This window comes from Rhineura floridana, chromosome 3 (assembly GCF_030035675.1).
Source record: "Rhineura floridana isolate rRhiFlo1 chromosome 3, rRhiFlo1.hap2, whole genome shotgun sequence".
NCBI classification, from domain to species: Eukaryota; Metazoa; Chordata; class Lepidosauria; order Squamata; family Rhineuridae; genus Rhineura; species Rhineura floridana.
Window position 1 is genome coordinate 89,140,444 of NC_084482.1, and position 23,930 is coordinate 89,164,373.

General features: G+C 43.9%; 1 protein-coding gene across 1 annotated transcript in view; it reads right to left on the reverse strand.

Moving 5' to 3' along the window:
• Positions 1-23,930, reverse strand: part of ABLIM3 (actin binding LIM protein family member 3) — a 190,048-nt gene that overhangs the window by 65,251 nt on the left and 100,867 nt on the right. The window contains 2 exon segments of the mRNA XM_061613396.1: positions 5,550-5,662; positions 14,048-14,231. Of these exon segments, the coding sequence (XP_061469380.1) occupies positions 5,550-5,662; positions 14,048-14,231 (297 nt within the window).

The window sequence follows — 23,930 nt, forward strand, 5'->3', positions numbered from 1 at the left end:
AAAGAGTTGCCCATCTCTATTATGGGCCTAGACCTTGATTGTCTGTGAATCTAATAGGGTATGTTGACTCCTATGATCTTATCTGAGGAAAGTTTCTGCTGAGGGTAGCAACAGAAGAGGTAATGAAAAATGCATCTCTCTCTCTCTCTCTCTCTCTGTTTTAGGTCACATGGGTTGGCTTGATTTGCTTTTCCACATTTTACTGTTGGCAAGTAGTCTAGTTATTCAATACGTCTGTGGAAAGAACTGCCACATTTCAGCTGCCTGCTAATTACTTCCTCTTCCTAATGAATTGCACCTTGCCACGATCCAGCTACTTGAACAAATTTGGTATGGCATTCCACCAGCACATTCCCTTTTCAAAAACCTAACCAAGGTGCACAAGGAGACCATCCCAGCACAGGTGCAATGGAAAATGAAGAAACAGAAGTGGGGCAAGGGGGCAGAGCTCCCACACGCTGCCAGACTTTTGAGGTTGCCATGGACCACTTTGTTTTATCTCCACACCATGTAGAACTTGTCTGATCAAGAACAAGGGAGATGGTGGTTTAAGTATGGCTGGCAGCCCCCAACTGTTCCATGTCTCTAGAAATTAAAAGATATTTTTCGGCACAGACTAGCATCGGAAGAGCTGTTCCCTAACCTCTGTCTGTCTTGGCCATGCTGGCCTGTGGAGGTATTTACTGGCTTCCCTTCCTTTCCCATTTCCCTCACTGCCTGTTGAGATCAATGACAGGAAGCACATGGGCTTGGAAGCTGTGACCTTGACTCTGCTCTGGCGGGCTCTTCCCTTCTCTGCCTCCAGCCCCGAGAATCCCCCAGATTTTCAAGGAGTCGCTTTGACACAAGGGCTGATCCCTAGAGGAAGGCCTGGATTGCTTTGGAAGTTGATTCCAGCCCCTCCTCACTCACAGCGACAACACAGCAAGCGCAACGAAACCCTGTGATGCTGCAAGCTGGTGATGGAGGTGGGTAAGCGAAGGGCAGTGCTGCTGATGCTGCGTTTTATCGGACAGACCTTTGCATGGTGGAGGGGGTCTGCTTGAAAACACACAGCAGATGGGCAAGCTCTGTTTTGCCTTCTTTCCTCCCTCTTCACTCCTCAGCTGACCCTGCCCCAGGCTTGCCGCTCACCCTTTTGCTGTGTTCCATTGCTAGGGAGGCTTAGGGGAACCATCCAGCCATTTTTAAAAGCATCAAACAGCACTTTGGGCAAGTTTGCTCTGGATCTTGGAAGGAGGCAGTTGATAAGTAAAACCATATATTGAATACAGCGACTGAGAAAATGATATTACATTCTTTTGGCAAAATGTTTTGGCTATATATTGTGGAACATCCTCGCTGAGGGAGCCTTTGCACACTCTTTCTGCCTCCCTTTCTAAGATTGCTATAAGATGCCATTTTCGCAGCACCAGTGGAGGTGCATTAAAAGCAGTAGCTAACAAAAATCTACACAGAGAGGGAGAGAATAAGAGAGCGAGTTGGAGAGACACTGTTTTTCACCCGTGCACATCCTGAATGCTGCTTGAAGCTGGTTATGAATAATCCATGCTGCCCACAAGTAACCTGAGCCATGCAGCCTAGGAAAAGAACAATCTAGGAGGGTATTTCAGGGAAGGATGTGGTCTTCAGGTGACCAGACAGTGGTCCAGGGCATAGGGAGGGGAAAGGGGGCAGAAACCGCACAGTAGTCTTCACATTGCTTCCCCTGCCACATTCTCCTAGTTCGTTAAACAGGTTCCTGGAAACTGAGCAGGGAGGGATGGAAGTGAATAGGAGCACTGTGCTGATTCAGCAGACTCTGTGCAGCCATCTCGATTCACTGCACCTGGTTTCTTAGTTTTCAGTAGCAGAAACTGTTGGCTAATTAGCCTGATTCTGAGAGGTCTGTTACGTTTGGGGCATTTTTTTCCAGCTATAGTGATAACATTCAGAACCCACAATACAGAAAATGCCTTAATAGAGTGATGGGATTTTCTTATGTGCTATGTGTACAATTATGTATGTGCAATGTATAATATTACATATGTGATGTGTTACAAGGATCAGCAGAATGGATGCAGGGCCACTCTAAGACATTGTGATGCCTGAGGCAGGAAATGCAAATGACACCCCTCTCCTGCTGATTAACATGTAGCACAATCCCGAGAAGTGCTCCTGCACACAGTTCATTGTAATGAATGCCCAAGCTCTCGCACAGCTCCTGTTTCTTTCGCTTGCATCCTCCAGGACCAAATCTGTCCGTCTCCAAGTCTAACAGCATGAATGGATACATTGGCTAAAGGGGCTGTTTACTGCATGGGTGGAAGCTGTTTGTAACTATGTAACTCTAGGATCTGAAAGAAGGAAAGCTGCCAACGTTGTCATTCCAAAAGTTCCAGGGGCAAATTCTAAACAAAAAAGTCATGAAAGATTCTGTCACATTTCTGTGACATCATTTGCTCTAACGAGGCAGCATCTCGTAATTGGGAGGGCTTGGCACTGTGATGTCTGGGTGGAATCACATCCCAGAATAGTCATGGTGTACATGCAGATGCTGGTGAAGAGAAGATGTGGTGTTATCAAGTACACGTTTCTAGTACCTCTCTGATACTTTGGTGGTCATAGATATCATAGAATCATAGATTCCAAGCAATAGCAAGCCTCCTGCTCCTTGGATAGCATGGAGAAGGTTCACAGATGCAGCTTCTCTCTCCATTGTGATAGGAGAAAATGGCACCTGCTCAGCTTTTGCCTCCCATCCAAAGCAAAGAAACCCTGTTCTAGACAGCATCTCACAAGATGTTCTCCACCTTTCATTGCCAAGGAAAGACCAATAAATCATTTCAAAAGGGATTAAAATCAAGCCTACCCTGAGTTCTCACTCTTATCTCCCTATGCAGGGCATTTCCTTTTCCACACCATCATTGCTGGCCCCAATGACCCTTTCCTGTAGATCGGGGTAGGGAACCTGTGGCCTTCCAGATGTTGATGAACTATCTCCCCTGGCCATTGGCCAAGCTGGCCTGGGCTGATTGGAGTTAGAGTCCAACAACATCTGGAAGGCCACAGGTTTCCCATCCCAGCTATAGATCCTCCATACCTGCTAGAGAAGAACTTTGCTTGCCAGTCTGGAGATTATCAGGGGGATACAGCAAGTCAGATAGCCCTGGAGGACAGCTGTAACTTCAGATCCAGGAAAGAAGGCAGAGAGAGAGAGCGCGCGCACACACACACACACACACCCCAGTTTTCTTGGAAGATTCAGGAAGTCAATACTATGGAATTCCTGTTGGCTCTGACTTTTTGGTTTTCCTGCAACCATGGGAAAGTTGCATATATTCAATTTGTATTTAAAACAAGTACAGAAAAGTAATGTGATTTCCAAATACTACTGTACTAAAACCAAAGGAGGGGGTTCTGTTAAAATGTGGATGAAAAATCGACTTCCTCTTGCAACCTTCATCCATTTATTTATTTACTTCTATTATTTATTAAAAAGTATTTTTAAACAATCCTTCATCAGGCTGAAAGCTCTCAGGGTGGCCTACATGCAGGCCACAATCCAAAAGACAGTGCTAGGTACATGTAAGTCCATCAAAATGAATAAGCCTGAGTGCTCTCAGTTGGCTTGTGTCTACAGCATTGCTCCTGGCTGGCAGCTCCCAGCAGCTGGCCAGGAGCCGGCAGTCAGGGGGAAAACACTGTTTAGCAACCACATCAAGGGAGACTGTGCAGTTCTTCTCTTAGCAATCAATGTGTCTAAGTAAACACTAGGGAACAGGAGCATCTGTTGCCTCCGCTCTGAGATCACACAGCCTGCATTGCAATTGCACCCAGCTGGTTCACATCCCAGTGTAGACGGCTCACCAGCACGTTTGTTTTTTTTAAAGACAGATCACCCAGCCAGCTTAGCCAATGGCCAGGGGAGATAGTTCATCGACATCTGGAGGGCCACAGGTTCCCTACCCCTGATCTACAGGAAAGAGTCATGGAGGCCAACAATGACGGTGTAGAAAAAGAATGGGGGGGGGAACCTTTTTCAGCCCAAGGGCCACACTCGTGTCTGGGCAACACATGCCAGAGGTGGGCATGATCAGAAGTAAAACTGGGTGGAACAAGGAATGTGAATATTGTCTTTCTGTGATAGGTTCTAGACAGACTCACATCCCCAACTCTATCCTCCATCCAGGCAAGCAATATGCATCGGAGTTGAAGGGCACATTCTGGCTGGGCAAAAACACTCAAGGAGGGTGCAAAGTCGAACCAGTGAGAGATGTGGCCTGGAGGGCAGGGCTGGGACTGAGGAGGAAGAGGTATAGCCTGGAGAGAGTCCTGAGAACCTGGCAGAGAGGGCTGGAGGGCCGCATTGGGGCCCCAGGTCTGAGGTTCTCCACTCGTGATTAATCTCTTTAGTCTGTCAGAACTGATGGGCAGAGAGTAGCATCACATGGCGCAAGAAGGGTGGGCGGTTTCACCTGCTTTCTTCCCCTTCTGGTTCTTTCTCTAGCTACCAGCGCTGGTGTGATTAACCCGGCTGCAGCAGTTCAGTCATCATCCCATTCATAGTTATACTGTGTCAGCAGAGACAGAGGCTATGCTATGTAGACCCAGCTAGGGATGGAAAGATCTGTCAGTTTTGGTCTCTCGGTGTCTTGTTTTTCCAATCTTAAATTTGGTTCTTCAGGTTTCTGCAGCAATTTGCGTGGTTTTTTTAAATCGACATGAAAATTCTCCAGCATCTTAGTGTAAATTTTGGTCTGCTGTTTTGACTAATGTTCACATTTTTGCAAACATTTTCTCCTAATATAAATCATTTTTGTATGTTATTTTCACTCATATATTAATTTTTATACACATTTCCCTCTCGTATATGCATTTGTGTCAACATTGTTTGTCTGGAGAACTGCACTGCAAAATCTGGATAAGGCCAAACTTTGAAGGATGGCTGTGTTTCGGTTCTCATATTGGTTCAGAAAGTGTAAATTTAAATATGAACTGATTTGAATTTCTCCCCAATCCCTAGGTCCAGCCCAGCCACTTGTGTCAAGGCTTGGCTGAGGCCCTTCTCAATATACCCACCCCATAGCCCTTCATTTAAAAACCTACCATTATGCAAGCAAAGGTCAGAATTGGGCCTACAAGAAGCACTGCATGCAGTGATGTGTGGAAAGCCAAGTCTCTCCAGGGCACCCACTGGCCTTGTGAGCCATCAGCTCACTTCAGGCCAAGGATGAGCTAACAAGAAAGAAAAGAGAAACTCTGATGGTATACCAGGTAGCTGCACTACCATGTGGAAGAACTGGGGGCACCATCCAGCTTTGACTATTAACAGCTGCCTTAGATTGAATCAGACCATTGGTCTATCTAGCTCACTACTGTCCATGCTGATTAGCAGAAGCTCTCCAGGATTTGAGATGGGATCTCTCCCAGCCCTACCTAGAAATTTTAGGGATTGCACCTGAGACTTTCTGCATGCAAAGTAGATGCTCCACCACCAAGTCACAGCCCTTCTAACCCTTTCTGGATGGTACAACACAAATGAGGTAGGAAGGATCTGCTTGACTTACGGCTTGGTCCATGAATCTTGATGGGTTTGTTGCTGATCAGTGAATGGGAACAGGTTTGGCAAACACAGTCCTTGCCACTGAATGTAACTTTGTCTCCAATGGGGAATGGCTTCCTGAAACAAGAACCCAAGAAAACATGAGAAATGCTCTGCAGGACTTCAGATGCCTATCTATTCCCCCCTTTGTTGGTTTGCTAAATTATTACGTAGACTAAACTATACTGCTTCATTCTAGAGACTTCACTTTCTTTCTGCTTAAGGTGGCAAAAGTTGCAACTGCAACTAGCGATAATTTTAAGGAGCACTCGTAGAAAACCAGTTCAGGTGAAAGTTCGGGGTTTAATTTTTCATGGAACGGTTGATGCATCAGAAGCTGGTTTGCTTGGAGAGATGGAAATGAATGACTTTTCTGGCAACCTGTTTCTCCTTTGTTATTTTTATGAATCCTGATGACACACATTAGGCAGAACAATTCCAACAGTCTGTTCATTCAGTTCATACTGAGGAATAAACCTTCATTATTCTTTGAATACACCAGGCACTTCCAGATTTGAGCATCCATCCTGATTTATTTGCACAAGGTTTGTGGGGAAGTTATACAATACCCACTGTTTATTGAGCATTCATTCTGATTTGTTTGTGGGGAGGCAACATCACAATGTGTCAAGCAAGTATTCTCCTGTTCTTTTCAGTACATTTCCCCATCATTTTTCTTTGACACCAAAAATCCAAAGTTTTTTGGAAGGGAGTTTCTTGCACATGAGGCCAAATCCAATTTAATTGTTCCATCTGATTTTGCTGGTGTGCAATTGAATCCCACACACAAAATAGCAACAGTTTGGAAATGGCCACTAGCTATTCTACAAGAAATTATATGATATAATTGTTTATTCTGTTTTCTTTTCTTTTTAAGCCTGATTCCCCCTCCCCATATGTCGTTTTAAAGATTTAAAGACTGAACATTTGCATTCAAAAACATCTTAAAAACAAAACACCTTTTTTAAAAAAGCATCTTTAAAAACATCTTTAAGAACAATGCCAGTACAGATGCAGACTGGGATAAGGTCTCTACTTAAAAGGCTTGTTGAAAGAGGAAGGTCTTCAGTAGGCACCAAAAAGACAACAGAGATGGCACCTGCCTAATGTTTAAAGGGAGGGAATTCCAAAGGGTCGGTGCCACAACTGTAAAGGTCCTATGTTGTGCACAATGGACCTCCTGATAAGATGGTATTTGCAGGAGGCCCTCACCTGCAGAGCACAGTGATTGATTGGGTATATAGGGGTGAGACAATCTTTCAGGTATCCTGATCCCAAGCTATATAGGCCTTTATAAACCAAAACCAGCACTGACATGTTACTCCCCATGCTCTCAGAACTGGTGTTGAAACTCTGCTCCTTAAAAAAGGTACCATCATCAATTTATGGTGTATGACCATCTCTGTTGTGGACAGCCTCCCAAGACAGGCTTGCCTGACTCTTTTGCTTTGTGTGCTCTACCATGTGGTGAAGACCTATTTGTTGTTCAAAGGCTTCCTGTTTTCAAAACAGCTCTGACTTTTTCATAATTGGCTTACTGTTGCCTTTGTTTGTTTAATGTATAAACTGTGATGGTAGTTTTATTGTGCATTAGCTTGAGCATCTTATGGAAAGGCAATTCAATAGAATAACATGATTTTTTTAGAAAGAGGGGGGTAGGTGTGACAGGCAGCTTTTAAAATAAAATTTGGTTCAAAATGAGTAAGGAAATCATAAGAGCCCTGGTGGATCAGACCAAAGACCCACCGATTCCAGCATTCAATTCTCACCTTGGCTAACTAGATACCCATAGGAAGCCCATTTGCAGGACATGAGCGCAACTGCACTCTTCAGTTCATGATGCTCAGCAAACAGTATTCAGAGGCATACCGCCTCTGATACCGGAGGTTGTATAAGTACATATATGGCAACAACAGCCTGTTGACAAGGGGTTCAAACCTAAGAGTCACCTCCTATGAGAAAAGGCATTCCCCAATTTAGTCATAGAGATTTAGTCATCCATAGAATGGAGAAAGGCAAAAATGCAGTAGTTGTTTATATATATTCTTTGTGGGCAGTTTAACAGTATGGAATGACAGTAATCCATAGGCTGAGAGATGAATTGTCTCCATGGTGGCTCCTTGTGCACCTTCCAGGCATGGGCGATGCAAAGGCTGTACTTCCAACAAGATGGTGTCAGCCAGGAACAGGGATCACAAGGGACTTGTACACTGTGTTCCCAAGGGGCAAGAAAATATCTGAAGCCATTCTCAGTGGCCCAGCAGCTACAGATTTTAAAGCTACTCTTAGGGAAATAGTCTTTTGTTTCTATCCTTTGACTCACTAGATCAGGGGTAGCCAATGTAGTGCTCCACATTATTTGAAACTGCAACTTCCATCATTCCTAGCCAGTGTAGTCTGTGATTGGAGATGATGGGAATTGTAGTCCAAAACATCTGGAGGGCATCAAGAGGAAAGGCTACACTAGATAAAGGAAAAAAGCCTGTTGGGACTGTCCAAATGTAGCAAAAACAAAAGAAAGACAGCTCACCAACCAGCTGTCTCCAGCCTAGAATTAAAGATACCAGAGGGAAAGGATATCATGGAGGCAATGACACAAGCATGCATCAAGGATCAAGAGATACAAAATGCCTACATAGACCAGGCAGATGAACCTTTTTGTCTTCTCATCAGAATTAATCAGTTAAAGTTTGGTGAAGATGATGTGCACCCTGGATACATCGCCATTCATATTAGACTACATGGGAATGAGATGTTGCACAATGCACATGTCGTAGCTCCAACAAAGAAATACAGGCACGTTAAACTGAGCTCTAGAAAGATATCAGGAAGTCCAAAAACTATTGTGCTAGGATGAGTAGTAGGATCTAGGGTACAGTGACTCTATAGGAAGGCTGTGGGGAATGGTGGGATGACAGTAATTGTGGCATTGATATCAGCCTAATTCACAATGCTAAAACTGTCAAGATTCTCAACCAGGGACACCATTAGGGAGTGGACTGATCCCCGGATCTTTCAAGCTGGGACTCAAATCTCCTGTACTTCCCACCTTTAAAAAAATACTGATAGGGCTGCTGGACATATTACGTAACACAGTACTGGTGAGGCCCCAGCACCCACCACCTTAATTTGCTCAGAGGCCTAAATTTGCATCTATACATATAAATTAGCATATGCAAATCTGTGCATGAGCATGTGCCGTGTGTCTTAAGTACCCAGCAACACCCATGTTCTTGACCAAAAGAAATTTTAGGAATTATAGTTCTATGAAGAGGTTGGCGATCTCCATAACAACATTTTCTAAGGAAGCCTAATAAAAATTATTGGAAACCAACTGGAAAATGGTTCCAGTGCATAGGGCAGATTCCCTTACTTCATTGTCACCCCACTGTCTAGTCCGGTCCCTTCCTCTCCCTGCAACTCTACCATGGAATTGCTTTCTATTTCTCCCTTCAACATCTCTGTCATTTCATTGCTTTCTTTATACCCTATTTCCCAATCCCTTCTTTTTTTAAAAAAAAAAAAGTTCACTTTCACACAAGAACAGTTATGATCACACCCATCGTTTTTGCAACTGAGCTGAACCGATTGCTTAAAATCAAATGTTATGGTCACAGACGTCATGATTATTTACCATGCATTTGAACATTTTAATACAGATATCAGTGCTTCACAGTTATGAAGGCTTTATCTTTTAACAAAAATAAAATCTAATATTGCAGAGCTAGCAACACTGTTGTTTGCATACAAACAATACAGTTATGTGCACAAAACTAGACATAGGAGACCACACAAGCAGGAACACACACACAAACACCTCAAGACATCAACATGAACTATATCTTTGGAGACAATCCCCCCCCCAGCACAGAGCATGTGAAAACATGTGTTCCTTCTCCTTCTCGGGTGCCTGATGTGTCATGCAAGGGGTTGGCGGGAGTACTTGGATTATGAATGGAAACGAAAGTGGGGATTTTCATGGGCCCCTTTTTTCTAACACATACAAATACAAGGGAAATAAAAGGGAAATTCAGGGAGAAGTACTGAGTGAGGAAAGGACCCCTATAATATCGGTAATGGCTGTCAATGGGTAAGTTTGAAAACCCAGGCATATAGGTGCAATCTGCTTTCCAGATAAGTGAAGATTTTATCTCTACACACACACACACACACACACACACAGAGAGAGAGAGAGAGAGAGAGAGAGAGAAATCTTACTGTGTGGATACATGGTCTGTTTGCATAATCAGTTTAGTCCCTGTGGATTGCCTCATCATGGATTTGACAATCCCAGTGGGAGTACTGCAACCTATTTGACCATCTCTATTGGTCAAATCATTCAGATACTTGAACAGTTCTGCACACCTCAAAAGAAACCAATGCATTTTTAAAGAAACAGCTGTGTGTCCAAATGGACACCCAGTCATAGCTTTTGCACACCTAATTGTCACAAATGAACACACACAATTTAATCAATGAACCAAGAACACAAATTGAGAGTGGAAGCCACTGAAACACTGACAAGACTAGAGTATCTAGTATGAAATATTAGTGAAACAGAATAGAAACAGTAGAACATAGGGGTATATTACACAATAATTCTTAGGGTTCTCAAAAACCAAGTCTTGCTGGAAAACCACTTAACAAAACCTCGCTTCCTGTACACTGCTATGTCTGGTGCTCTGTATCTTTGTTCTTTTTTCATAAGAATTCTACTACAGCAAGGCATGGATCATAAGCAGCAGTTCCTATTGCATTCAGTGAAACAAACAGTCTTGCCTTCATAGATATTTACTGGTGGGTGGGCAGGCTAGTAAGAATTTTGCTAGGCTAGTTGTGTAAATCTGTATTCACTCCCCCCCTTTTTTAGTGTGAAGCACTATCGCCTCATTTCAAATGTCAGGGTTTGCACATGGTAGAGAGGCTTCCATGTGCATTCCTTTTTAATGAAAAAATGGACATCCAATAACAATTCTTTTACAAATGCCCTGAGAGAAACTGTGGAAATATTACAATGGAAAACTGTTCTTAGGGATCATTTAAACTTAGAATAATTTAACATTTTTAGTATACTTTAACCACCCCATTCTATTTACACTCAAGTTGGTAAAAGAGCAGCACAATATTAAATTATTCCACCTCTACCCATGTATATGGGTGGAATGAGAATTCTAATCTGAATGTGTGACTACAAAAACAAAGTGGCAGTTTTCTGAATTTGCTAACTGGGGAGAAAAGATGTGATTGATCGTGAATCTTTTGAGGAATTAAGAGCAACTGCTCCTGTCTGTAAAAGACACAAGCAATCAAACAGGCATTTTGATAAATTGCAGTAAAGGAGATGGCATCAGTGTAAAGAGAAAGACCTGTCCATCTTGTCTAAACAAAGGGGTATGTGTGTGAACATACCGTGAACATACAGGCATTGATTTATTTTTGTTTAACTTTATAGTTAATCATGCTTAGGAACAAACATTTTGGACGGGACAGGGCTACAGAATGCCAGCTCTGCAGCCTGGCGTCAAAACAGCTGATCTGTCTCTATTAGATAGATAGTTATCCTCATCCCATCCAGCTTTAAGCAAAGGAAGCTGTATATAGAAAGAGGTAATGTTACAGACTGGATGTCAGGCACCATGGGTCTCAAACCACCAGTTCTTGCATTTTATGCTACTATGATAGCTGAATAGACCAGGTTGAAGCTGTCTTTGGAAAATGGCCCACACGCTACAATGACACAGGGCTTTGCAAACTCTATGTATTTCCTTGATCTCACATCTGAGCAACAGATCTGCCTTGTTCAACTTATTTTATTTATTTATTAGAGTTATATCCCGCCCTTCCTCCCAGTAAGAGCCGAGGGAGGCAACCTTATGCTTCTGCCTTCCCGGCATTCATCTAGATATACACTTACACCAAACCTTGGCTCACTCAGCTGTTGCCTCATGATACTGGGGCATTGCCATACATGACTAGCAAGTGTCAAAGCTGACTCCACACTTTTCCTGGTAGTGCTTGAAGGGAAAGATAGTGTGGGTGGATCCAGTGACCCACACTATTATCACCCTAGGTGTGTGGTGACACTGGACTTGCGATGGAAAGATTTGTCAGTTATGATTCTCTCATCTTCTCATTTTTCCAATCTTAAATGAAGTTCTCCACATTTCTGCAGCAATTTGCAATGTCTTTTTTAAAATATCCTCATTAAAATTCTCCAGCATTTTAGTGTGAATTTCTCCTAATAAACACATTTTTGTAGGCAGTTTTGACTAATGTACACATTTTTGCAAGCAATTTCTCATCATTTTTGTATATTTCTACTTATATCTTCATTTTTATGCACACTTTCCCCCAGTGTATGCAGTTTTGTAAACATTGTTTGGTTGGCGAACCGCATTGCAAAATTAGATTAAGTGCGAATTTTGAAAGATGGCTGGGTTTTGATTCTCATATTGTCTTGGAACGTGTGAATTTGATAGATTCAGCTTGAAATGCAAACTGAATTGAATTTCTTGCTCATCGCTACACTGGACTAATGAAGCCCTTTAAAATAACTAGAGGGAGCCAGAGTTGCTGCAGATTGGGTGGAATAAACTCCACAGTGATGCTAAGTGGTTTCTTCCAGCAGACCATAGATAGCAATGGTGGTGGCAATGATGTGTGGGTGGGTGTGCATGCTGTAAAGCTGGTGGGGCTAATTTAAGACTCTCTTACACCCATCTTTCATTTTAATGCTCTCCTAATGCACTCCCAAGACTATGAATGAGAAATTAATAGACCTGTCCTACTAGAGTATATCTGAGATCTTGAATAGTTCATAGGCCACAGTACTTTCACTGCCCCCTTGGGATATTACTGCTCCCCTGCCCCCACTAGCAGAACCATCCATCCACTCTCAGACTAATGATTAGATTGTCACATAATCTAACTTCAATACTACCAGAATTAAATCCACTCTTGCTTGACATGCTCTTAATCCCACTAATGTGGCACAATAATAAATCACAGACACAGTTTCTACCTAATAACAATACAAGTCCGCATGCATGTACCTTTGAATGCACACACACACACCATTCTGAGAGCTTGTACGAACATTTTATTTTAAATTAGTTTAGAGAAATGATAACACATGTCCAGCTTTTTTATTGTGAAGGATACCAATATCTTCTCACCAGGCCATACTATCTCATGTTGCGGGGAAATCTCCTGTTTCGATCACTCAAGCAGCAAATTTGACTTGCTTGTTAATCGTACATAGGAAACTGCCTTATACAAAGTCAGACCCCCCCCCTTTATTTTGTGCTGTAAATTTTTTTGTAACCTTTCCAGGATGCAAGTTTAAGGGATGATGTCGGTAAAACAGGCTTTTCACTACAGCAAAGCCTTTTCTCCTTCCTCACCAGCAAAGCTTAATCCATTATTTATTTTCAAAATGTTAGTTGCCTTCCTATTTATATACAAGTTGATGTGCAGAGCCAGTTTAATAAACTATGTATGTATGTGTGTGTATAATAATGCCTGGGGCTGCAGATCAGTAAATGGCAACCGCCTCTTCAAGTCAAGGTCCATAGTCCCCAAGGCTGGTCAAGTTATTTCATCACATCAGACAAAAATTACTAGAAGTGCCTCTTCCTGGGAGTAAAACTACAACAATAAGTTAAATAATGATGAACTGCTGTCCTTTCATGACACCCAAAATCAGGCGCCTCACTTTGCTTAATGGTAGGGCTAAAGATGCATCTGTATGGGACCTTCCCTGTGCTCCTGGTTTATCCTCTACCTTAGCTCATGAGATCAGTGCATCAGGCTTTGGGAAGGCTCAAGCTCTACACAATCTGGTTCCAGGCCCAGGGGTAGCCTGCAGTCCAATAATTATGTGGTCTGGAATAGGCTAGGTTCAAAGTTCACGTCAGCAATCACAAAGCAGAGGGACCCAAAGCAGGGGTGTGCAGTCAAAACCAAGCAGGGCTGTTGTGTTTTATTTGATGTCTATGTTATTTGATGTCTATTTTGTTTTTTGGTGAAATTGATTACACTTAAAAAAAAAAAGATCAGGTAGAGGTTGAGTTTCAGAGAAGCAGTTAAGGACAGGGATCAGGTGCTCAGGCAGTGTCTACACTCAAGAGATGAATTACTTGGAATGGGAGCAGGTTTTGAAGCCTAATGGTGCTGTGATTGGCCCTTGGTATCAGCTGAATAGGTACCGTAGTCTAGAGGAGGATGCTCTCAAAGCACAGATTCCAGTCTGCCAGGCTTACAAGAGAAGCAAGGGAAGACAAAGCCCCAGGGTCTAACTACTGGCAGCCCTGGCTTGCGAATTCCCGTCTCCCCTCTCCCAAAGGAGGTGTGATGTCATGCATGTTTCTACCATGCCAACTCTGCACATTCCACAATGTGGTTCCAAGGACCTCAGTTTAGGATCCTTAGTCACAAAGGGGTGCACACAGACAGTCCACTCACCTGCACATGCTGCACACAAAGCACTTGGGGTGGTAAGTCCGGCCCAAAGCTGAGATCACCTCTCCAGTGATGAAGTCTTGGCAGCTGTCACAGCGGGTGCCATAGAGCTGCTGGTAGTCATGGGTGCAGATGTATTCCCCATTTTTAAAGAAGAAGCCAGACTGAGCTAGGTCGCAGCCACACACTGCAAGAGGGGAAAGCACACACAGATAGGAGGGTCAGTATATCCATCATCTTTTCAAACCAGGCATATTCTTTTAAAGCAGGGATGGGAAGAAGGTAGATTGGGATCTCCTAGTAAATCTTTCTGTTCATACTGTTTTCGTGGTAAGAGATATTTAGAGGTGGTTTACCACTGCTGAGTTTGGAAAATCAGAGTAAAGCTAAAGAACAACAACAAAGCAATCATAATGCCAAAATACAATCTAAATAACATCCCAGAAGAATACAAAGATCAAATAAGGAACAGGTTTGAGGCTTTAAACTTAGTTGACATAGAACCAGAAGAACTATGGAGTGAAGTCAGAGACATTATCAGGGAAGAATGCAAAAAGACAATACCTCTGGTTAAAAAGAAAGACCTCAATGGATGACTGAAGAAACTCTTAAAATGGTTAAAGAGAGAAGGAAAGCAAAAGCAAAAAGAGATAGAAACACGGTTAGAACCCTACATGCAACAATACAGTGACTAGTCCGTAGGGACAAAGAGAACTATTACAATAGTTATTTACAGAAATAGAAGAGGACAACAAAAAGGGGAGAACAAGAGCCTCTATTCCAAAAGAATAGAGAAATGAAAGGGAAATTTAAACCAAGAGTAGGGATGTTGAATAATCAACAGGGGAACACACTGACTGACTGAGATGAAATAAAAGGAAGATGGAAGCAATACACTGAACAAATCTATAAAAGAGATGCAAGGATGACAGATTTATTCATGGAGAAACCGTATGATGAAGAACCAGAAATTTTAGAATGTGAGGTGAAAGCTGCTCTTAAAATACTTGGAAGGAACAAATCACCAGGAACAGATGGCATACGAATAGAGTTGCTACAAGCTACTGAGACTGAAAAAATTTGTCAACAAGTATGGAAAACTAAACAATGGCCCACAGACTGGAAGCGTTCAATATACATCGCAATTCCAAAGAAAGGGGATCCCGGGGAATGCAGTAATTATCAAACTATTGCCTTAATATCCTATGCAAGTAAAGTAATGCTCAAGATTCTACAACAAAGGCTTTTGCCATGTATGGAATGAGAATGCCAGATGCCCAAGATGGATTTAGAAAGGGAAGAGGTACCAGAAATTATGTAGCAAACATACATTGGATAATGGAACAGACTAAGGGATTTCAGAAGGAAATCACCCTGTGCTTTATAGATTACAGCAAAGCCTTTGATTGTTAGATCATGAAAAACTATGGAATGCTTTAAAGAAATGGGGGTGCCACAGCATCTGATTGTCTTGATGCGCAACCTATACTCTGGACAACGGGCTACTGTAAGGAGAAACGGATTGATTCCCAATCGGAAAGGGTGTGAGACAGGGATGTATTTTATCACCCGATTTGTTTAATCTATATGCAGAACATATCATACGGAAAGCGGGATTGGACCAAGATGAAGGAGATGTGAAAATTGGAGGGAGAAATATCAATAAGATGTGCAGATGATACCATACTACTAGCAGAAACCAGTAATGTTTTGAAACGAATGCTGTTGAAAGTTAAAGAGGGAAGCACAAAAGCAGGACTACAGCTGAACGTCAAGAAAACTAAAGAAATGACAACAGAAGATATATGTAACTTTAAAGTTGACAACGAGGACATTGAACTTGTCAAGGATTATCAATATCTCGGCACAGTCATTCACTAAGAAATCAGAAGAAGGCTAGGACTGTGGAGGACAGCTATGAGAGAACTAGAAAAGGTCCTCAAATGCAAAGATGTATCACTGAACACTAAAGTCAGGATCATTCAGACCATGGTATTACTGATCTCTATGTATGGATGTGAAAGTTGGACACTGAAAAAAGCAGGTAAGAGAAAAATCAACTCATTTGAAATGTGGTGTTGGAGGAGAGCTTTGCACATACAATGGACTGCAAAAAAGACAAATAATTGGGTGTTAGAACAAATTAAACCAGAACTATCACTAGAAGCTAAAATGATGAAACTGAGGTTATCATACTTTGGACACATAATGAGAAGACATGATTCATTAGAAAAGACAATCAGGCTTGGAAAAACAGAAGGGAGTAGAAAAAGAGGAAGGCCAAACAAGAGACTGATTCCATAAAGGAAACCACAGACCTGAACTTACAAGATCTGAACAGGGTGGTTTATAACAGATGCTATTGGAGGTCGCTGATTCATAGGGTTGCCATAAGTCAGTATTGACTTGAAGGCACATTACAACAACAAAGTAAATCTCTCTGGAAAGTTTGCAATAGACCAGCAAGGGCTGCTGACTCCCAACTGTTTAACAACAACAACAACAAAATGACCTTTCCCTTCTAAATCAGGCAGCTGAAATGAAGAAAGCTAACCAGGAATAGACTTTTGTGTGAAAGGACTGTGAGCTCAATGCAGTTCTGATACTGAAAACAAATTCTTAGGCTCAGAATGTACACATTAATTCTAAATGTGCGTGTTTTGTATGATTGGCCTGATCAGGTAGTTCCTGAGGTTCTAGTAAAAAACAAGTCTGAAGTCTGACTGTCCCTGTTTGAAAAAATGTCCTTGAGGTGCCACCATGGAGTTGAGTGGAACATAGACAGAAGGAGCGTTTCTTGGTCAAAGCAACGACACTGAGCTTTAGACTTGGTCAACAGGACTCAGTGACCTTAGACTATTTGAGACTTTATGCAGTAACAGCATTTGCCATGGCTACATTGGTAGTGCCATAGTAAATGTGGTGGATGAACAGCAGTTGTGATTTCCTAAATATATGTACTAGGGAAGCCTGATTGGTTATGGATCCCTGGTCTGTGTACCCTGCATATTTGGGAACACTCGCCAGCCATTGAATAATGTGACTGCATGCCTAAAAGACTGTCTGCAATCGTATGAGCTTCCTTGCTCTCTGTGGTCATCTGAACAGACCTTAGGCATATTAATAACCAAGGTTCAGTTGGTGTTGGTGGGGATTTGACATAAGGTTCTTTCTTTCTTATTCATGTTAACGTTATCAGGAAAACAAAAGATGAAATGGACAAACATTGTCCAGAAGAAGATTATACCATTCCAAGTGTTTCTTAATGTGCTAATAATATCATCACTGTCTTATACAGGTCTTTCTGCATTACTCTCCCAAGCAATGAGTCTAGATATACTATGAGAAAGTGTTCAAGAGTTCCAAACCCTAGCATACTGGATCGGCAGTTCTCTGTCATTATCCCTTCTATTAACAGAACTAATAAAATAATACCAAACCTGTACAAATGTGTCGGTCTTGCTTTGTTCTCTTGCTTATCTCAATTTGGGTGTTAATTTCCCCACAAAGGTTAGATGCCAAACTTTATTATACCTTTAGTAAAAAGAAACTCATTTCAGTTCTTGCCGAAATTGGCAAAATGGGCTGCCGCTAAAAGATGTCCAGTTAATTCATTACTTTTAAAGTCCATATTGCCATTAGTAAACATATTAAATTACGCTAATTGAGGTGATATCTGAATTTGCTCCTGTGTTAGTGTTTGTATTTCTTTAAAGGAGCACAACCACCACATATGATGATACACCCCTTCAACCCTGCAGCTTCTCCAACAAGTTAGGGAAAACATTGCACCGATGTGAGAAGCATTATAGGAGTTGTGTACAATAGGATCTTTTCTATTGCCGCATATTCGACTTTTGAATGCCTTAATATGAAGATCCATTTCTCTCCCTCACTGAAGGATGTTGCAGAGTGGCGAAATTGGGAATGGAGCGTCTGAGCCTTTGTGTGTTTGAATCTTTGCTAAAGATTACACCTCCCCTGGATTAGTCAGACACAGACTTTAAGCTTTAAAATAAGAAAGAACTACTTGATTCTGGAAGTACATACTTGATAGGAAAGAGTTCTACATCTAGCTAAGTAGCTAAGTTGGAGATACAAACACTAAGCCTAGTGTTTGCCCTCATGCTTGGAGGAGAGGGACAGACAAAGAGAAGATGTCTGCTTTCCCTCTCAAGGGAAAGAAGGAAAGGAGGAAGGAGATGTGGTCAACATCCTATGCATATCAGTCTAGCAGGAAGGGAGAGACAATTCAGCCAATTAAATGTTTTATTTCCATCTCCTAACATTTTGCCTTTTCCCTCACTGCTATTTGATTCATATTATCTAATGTCTTTTTGCTCTGAGTTCTTGTTTGATGTTGTTGTTGTTGTTGTTATTATTATTATTTTATTATTTATTGAATTTATTAGTCGCCCATCTGGCTGGTTGTCCAGCCACTCTGGGCGACGTACAAAACAGGCATACAATACCTAGACACTAAAAATCTAAAAACAATGAAGATAAAATGTAGCCAACCCCAAAAGCCTGCCTGAAGAGCCAGGTCTTCAAGGCCTGATGGAAACTCATCATGGAAGGGGCATGGCGGAGATCATTTGGGAGGGAGTTCCACAGGGTGGGGGCCACAACTGAAAAAGCCCTCTCTCTAGTCCTCACCAGTTTGGCTGTTTTGACTGATGGGATGGAGAGAAGGTCTTTTGAGGCTAATCTTGTTGGGTGGCATAGTTGATGATGCTGGAGGCGCTCCTTTAGATAGACTGGGCCAAAACCATACAGGGATTTAAAGGTCAAAACCAACACCTTGAATTGGGCCCAGCAAGCAACTGGTAACCACTGCAACTCTTTTAGCACTGGAGTGATATGATCTCGCCGGCAGCTGCCTTTAATCAGGAGCGCCGCCGCATTCTGTACCAGTTGCAGCTTCCGGACCGTTTTCAAGGGTAGCCCCACGTAGAGCGCATTACAGTAGTCTAGGCGAGAGGAGACCAGGGCATGTACCACCGATGGGAGCAGGTGATTGGGAAGGTAGGGGCATAGCCTCCTTAGCAGATGGAGTTGATACAGTGCTGCCCAGCTCACAGCTGAAACCTGAGCTTCCATTCACAGTTGGGAGTCAAGAATGACCCCGAGGCTACGGACCTGGTCTTTCAGGGGCAATTGTACCCCATTGAGCACCTGGTCCAAATCTCCTAACCTTCCCTTGTCTCCCACAAACAGTACCTCGGTTTTGTCAGGGTTCAGTTTCAGCTTATTCCTTCCCATCCAGGCACTCACCGACTCCAGGCACTTGGACAGGGTTTCTACAGCCAACCTCAGTGAAGATTTAAATGAGAATTAGAGCTGCGTGTCATCTGCATATTGGTGACACTTCAGCCCAAATGTCCTGATGATAGTCCCCAGCAGCTTTATATAGATATTAAATAGCATCGGGGAGAGGATGGAACCCTGTGGCACCCCACAAGTGAGACGCCAAGGGTCTGAAACCTCAATCCCCCAATGCTACTCTTTGGTGCCTATCAGAGAGGAAGGAATGGAACCACTGCAATACAGTGCCCCCTATGCCTAACCCCTCCAATCGGTACAAAAGGATACCGTGGTCAACGGTATCAAAAGCCGCTGAGAGGTCTAGGAGGATGAGGAGGTGCACTCACCCTTATCCAACGCTCTCCTCATATCATCCACCAAGGCAACCAAGGCTGTTTCAGTCCCGTGTCCAGGCCTGAAATCTGACTGAAATGGATCCAGATAATCCGCTTCCTCCAAATGCACTTGCAACTGCTTCACCACCACCCACTCAACCGCCTTGCCCAAGAATGGTAAGTTTGAGACTGGGCGAAAGTTGTTCAGATCTTGGGGATCCAAGGAGGGCTTCTTTAAGATTGGTTTTATTACTGCCTCCTTGAGGGCTGATGGCATTACGCCCTCTTCCAAGGACGCATTTACCACCGCCTTGATCCCCTCGCCCAGACTGTCCTTGCAGCTCATAATGAGCCACAATGGGCAAGGGTCGAGTAAGCAGGTGGTTGGCCTTAAGGTTGCAAGCACCCTTATGTTATTGAGAAGTATTTTTAGGGTTTTTTTTCTCATGCTGCAATCTGCCTCACAGGAACAGCTGCTGGAGGCAGTTTATGTAATACTTTACTCCAGGTGTGAGTGTCCCTAAAAACAGTTTTGTGTGTAGGAAAAATGTCCTGTGTGAACCAGCCCTCAGAAAGCAAATTTTGGAAGAATCCACACAGAATGGTAATGGCAGCATGGGAATCCTTCTGTAAAGTTAATTACTCAAAGACTGAAAGACTGGAAGCTCATTGTGTGAACTGATCCCACTGAAAAGCATTGTGTATGAGGGAAGAGTTCTGTCTGTCATGTTAGAACTACCGAGGCTGGGCGGCAGATGCTGGTGGAAAGTTAGGGGCAGGTCACATCAGGTAAGAGGAACTAGGGAGAGATGCATAATATCTGTCCCCTGTTCCGGGCCTGTCCGGAGCCAACAGACAGCTGGGGGATGCTTGACTCCATACTCTGGCCTTCGACTGCTGCTGTGCAATGCCAGGTCTGTTGCCCAAAAAACATCCCTCATCCATGATATGATATTGGATGAGGGCGCGGACCTGGCATGTATTACGGAAACCTGGCTGGATGAGGCTGCTGCTCCTATCTTTGCGGCCATGTGTCCAGCTGGGTTCTCGTATGCACAGAGCCGAGGGTCGGTAGTCGGGGAGGGGGAGTGGCGGTTGTTTACTGAAGGTCCCTGGTTCTCACCAGACCTCCTCTCTGTGAGACCAAGGTGGCAGACTGCATGTACTGGAGGTTGGGCCCAAAGGGCAGTCTAGGGATTCTGCTCGTGTACTGTCCACCCCGCTGCACGACGGACTCCCTGGCCGAGGTGCTGGAGGTGGTCTCGGCTGTGCGTGTACAGTCCCCAAACCTGCTGGTATTGGGGGACTTCAATGTACATTCAGAGGCCATCCTTACTGGGGTGCCTCGGGACTTCATGGAAACCATGGCTTCCTGGGAGCTGCACCTTATTACAATGGGGCCCACCCATGTAGCCGGTCATGCACTCGACCTTGTGTTTGTCTTGAGAGAGGAGGGGAGTGATCTGAAAATTGGGGGTACATCCATCACCCCCTTGTCATGGTCAGACCACTACTTGGTGAGGATGGACTTTTCGGTGCCACAAACCCTCCGTGGGGGTGGAGGACCTATTAAGATGGTCCGCCCCAGGCGTCTGATGGATCCTGATGGATTCCTGAATGCGCTTGGGGACTCTCTGGAGCATGCACACAGCCACTCGGCTGAGACCCTGGTGAAGGGGTGGAATGCCGCAATCGCCGGGGCATTAGACCGGGTGGCTCCGAAACGCCCTCTCCCCCTGAATAGAACTCAGACGGCACTGTGGTTCACCCCACGGTTGCGAATTCTGAGGCGGGAGGTGAGACGGCTAGAGCGCCGGTGGTGGAAATCTCGCTCTGACGACGATCGGACACATGTTAGAGCGGCTGCGGCAGCCTATCATGTGGCAATAAGTGCAGCAAAAAAAGATTTTTATGCTGCCTCTATTGCATCTGCAGAGTGCTGTCCCAGGAGACTGTTCCGAGTGGTCTGGAGTCTGGTCGGTCCAGTTGCTCCGGAACCAATGGAACATACTAAGGCCTCCTGTGATGAGTTTGCTAAACACTTAGCGGAGAAAATCGATCGTATTAAGAGTGGTATTCCGTGCGCTGTGGATACAGTGAGCGAGCCAGAGGTGACCAGTGGTGCTCTGGTGGTGTGGGATCGGTTCCAGCTTCTTCCATCTTATGAAGTGGACAAGGTGCTTTCAACCTTAAAGCCAACCACTTGCTTACTCGATCCTTGCCCATCGTGGCTCATTATGAGCTGCAAAGATAGACTGGGTGAGGGGATCAAGATGGTGGTAAATACATCTCTCGAAGAGGGAGTAATGCCATCAGCGCTCAAGGAGGCAGTAATAAAACCAATCTTAAAGAAGCCCTCCTTGGATCCCCAAGATCTGAACAACTTTCGCCCAGTCTCAAATTTGCCATTCTTAGGCAAGGCGGTTGAGCGGGTGGTGGCAAAGCAGTTGCAAGCGCACTTGGAGGAAGCGGATTATCTGGATCCATTTCAATCGGGCTTCAGGCCTGGACATGGGACTGAAACAGCCTTGGTCGCCTTGGTAGATGATATGAGGAGGGCATGGGATAGGGGCGAATGCACCTTCCTTGTCCTCCTTGATCTCTCAGCGGTTTTCAATACCATTGACCATGTTATCCTCCTGGACCGCCTGAAGAGGTTAGGCATGGGGGGCACTGTATTGCAGTGGTTCCATTCCTTCCACTCTGGTAGGTACCAAAGAGTGGCATTGGAGGATGAGGTCTCGGATCCTTGGCCTCTCACTTGTGGGGTGCCACAGGGTTCCATCCTCTCCCCGATGCTGTTCAACATCTATATAAAGCCGCTGGGGGCAACTATCAGGAGATTTGGGCTGCAATGTCATCAGTATGCGGATGACACGCAGCTCTATCTCTCATTTAAATCTTCACCGAGGTCGGCTGTAGAAACCCTGTCCAAGTGCCTGGAGTCGGTGAGTGGCTGGATGGGAAGGAATAAGCTGAAACTGAATCCTGACAAAACTGAGGTACTGTTTGTGGGAGACAAGGGAAGGCTGGGGGATGTGGACCTGGTGCTCAATGGGGTACGATTGCCCCTGAAAGACCAGGTCCGCAGCCTGGGGGTCATTCTTGACTCCCAGCTGTCCATGGAGGCTCAAGTCTCGGCTGTGAGCCGGGCGGCGCTGTATCAACTCCATCTGATACGGAGGCTGCGCCCCTACCTTCCCAACCATCTGCTCCCACCGGTAGTACATGCCCTGGTCACCTCTCGCCTAGACTACTGTAATGCGCTCTACGTGGGGTTACCCTTGAAAACGGTCCGGAAGCTGCAACTGGTACAGAATGCGGCGGCTCATCTGATTAAAGGCAGCCGCCGGCAAGATCACATCACTCCAGTGCTGAAGGAGTTGCACTGGCTACTGGTTGTTTACCGGGCCCAATTCAAGGTGTTGGTTTTGACCTTTAAAACCCTACACGGTTTTAGCCAAGTCTATCTGAAGGAGCGCCTCCAGCATCGTCAGGGATGCCGCTCAACAAGATCAGCCTCAGAAGACCTTCTCTTGATCCCACCGGTTAAAACAGCTAGACTGGTGAGGACTAGAGAGAGGGCTTTTTCAATAGTGGCCCCCACCCTGTGGAACTCTCTCCCAAATGATCTTCCCCATGCCCCTTCTATGATGAGCTTCCACCGGGCCTTGAAGACCTGGCTCTTCAGGCAGGCTTTCGGGGTGGGTTAGGTTTTTACGGTTATGGTTTTAAATTTTAACGTTTTAATGTATTGGGTTTTTTTTATGTTGTGCGTCACCCAGAGTGGCTGGACAACCAGCCAGATGGGCAACTAATAAATTTAATAAAATAAATAAATAAATAAATAAAATAAAATAGTCTGTCCACACACATGTTATTACCAGGTAGGCATGGAGGAAAATTTCATTTAGTATGCATTTTAAAGTGAACAGACCAACTTCTCAATTCCTAGACTTACGCACAGGAAGTAACACAGTTATCAGTTGAATTGCATATGTCTCAAAATTGTGTAGTATCGTAAAACATTCTTTTTATTTATTTTATTAAATTTATATCCCACCCTTCCTCCCAAAGGAGCCCAGGGTGGCAAACATATCAGTGTCAGCCTCAGAACAATAACATAAAAAATAACAAAATATGAAAAACCTCTAAAAACAATCACATACTCTCACAGCTAGTAATATCAAGATTGACAGGAACAGAAACGTTCAGCCATGAAATGCCTGGGTAAACAGGAATGTTTT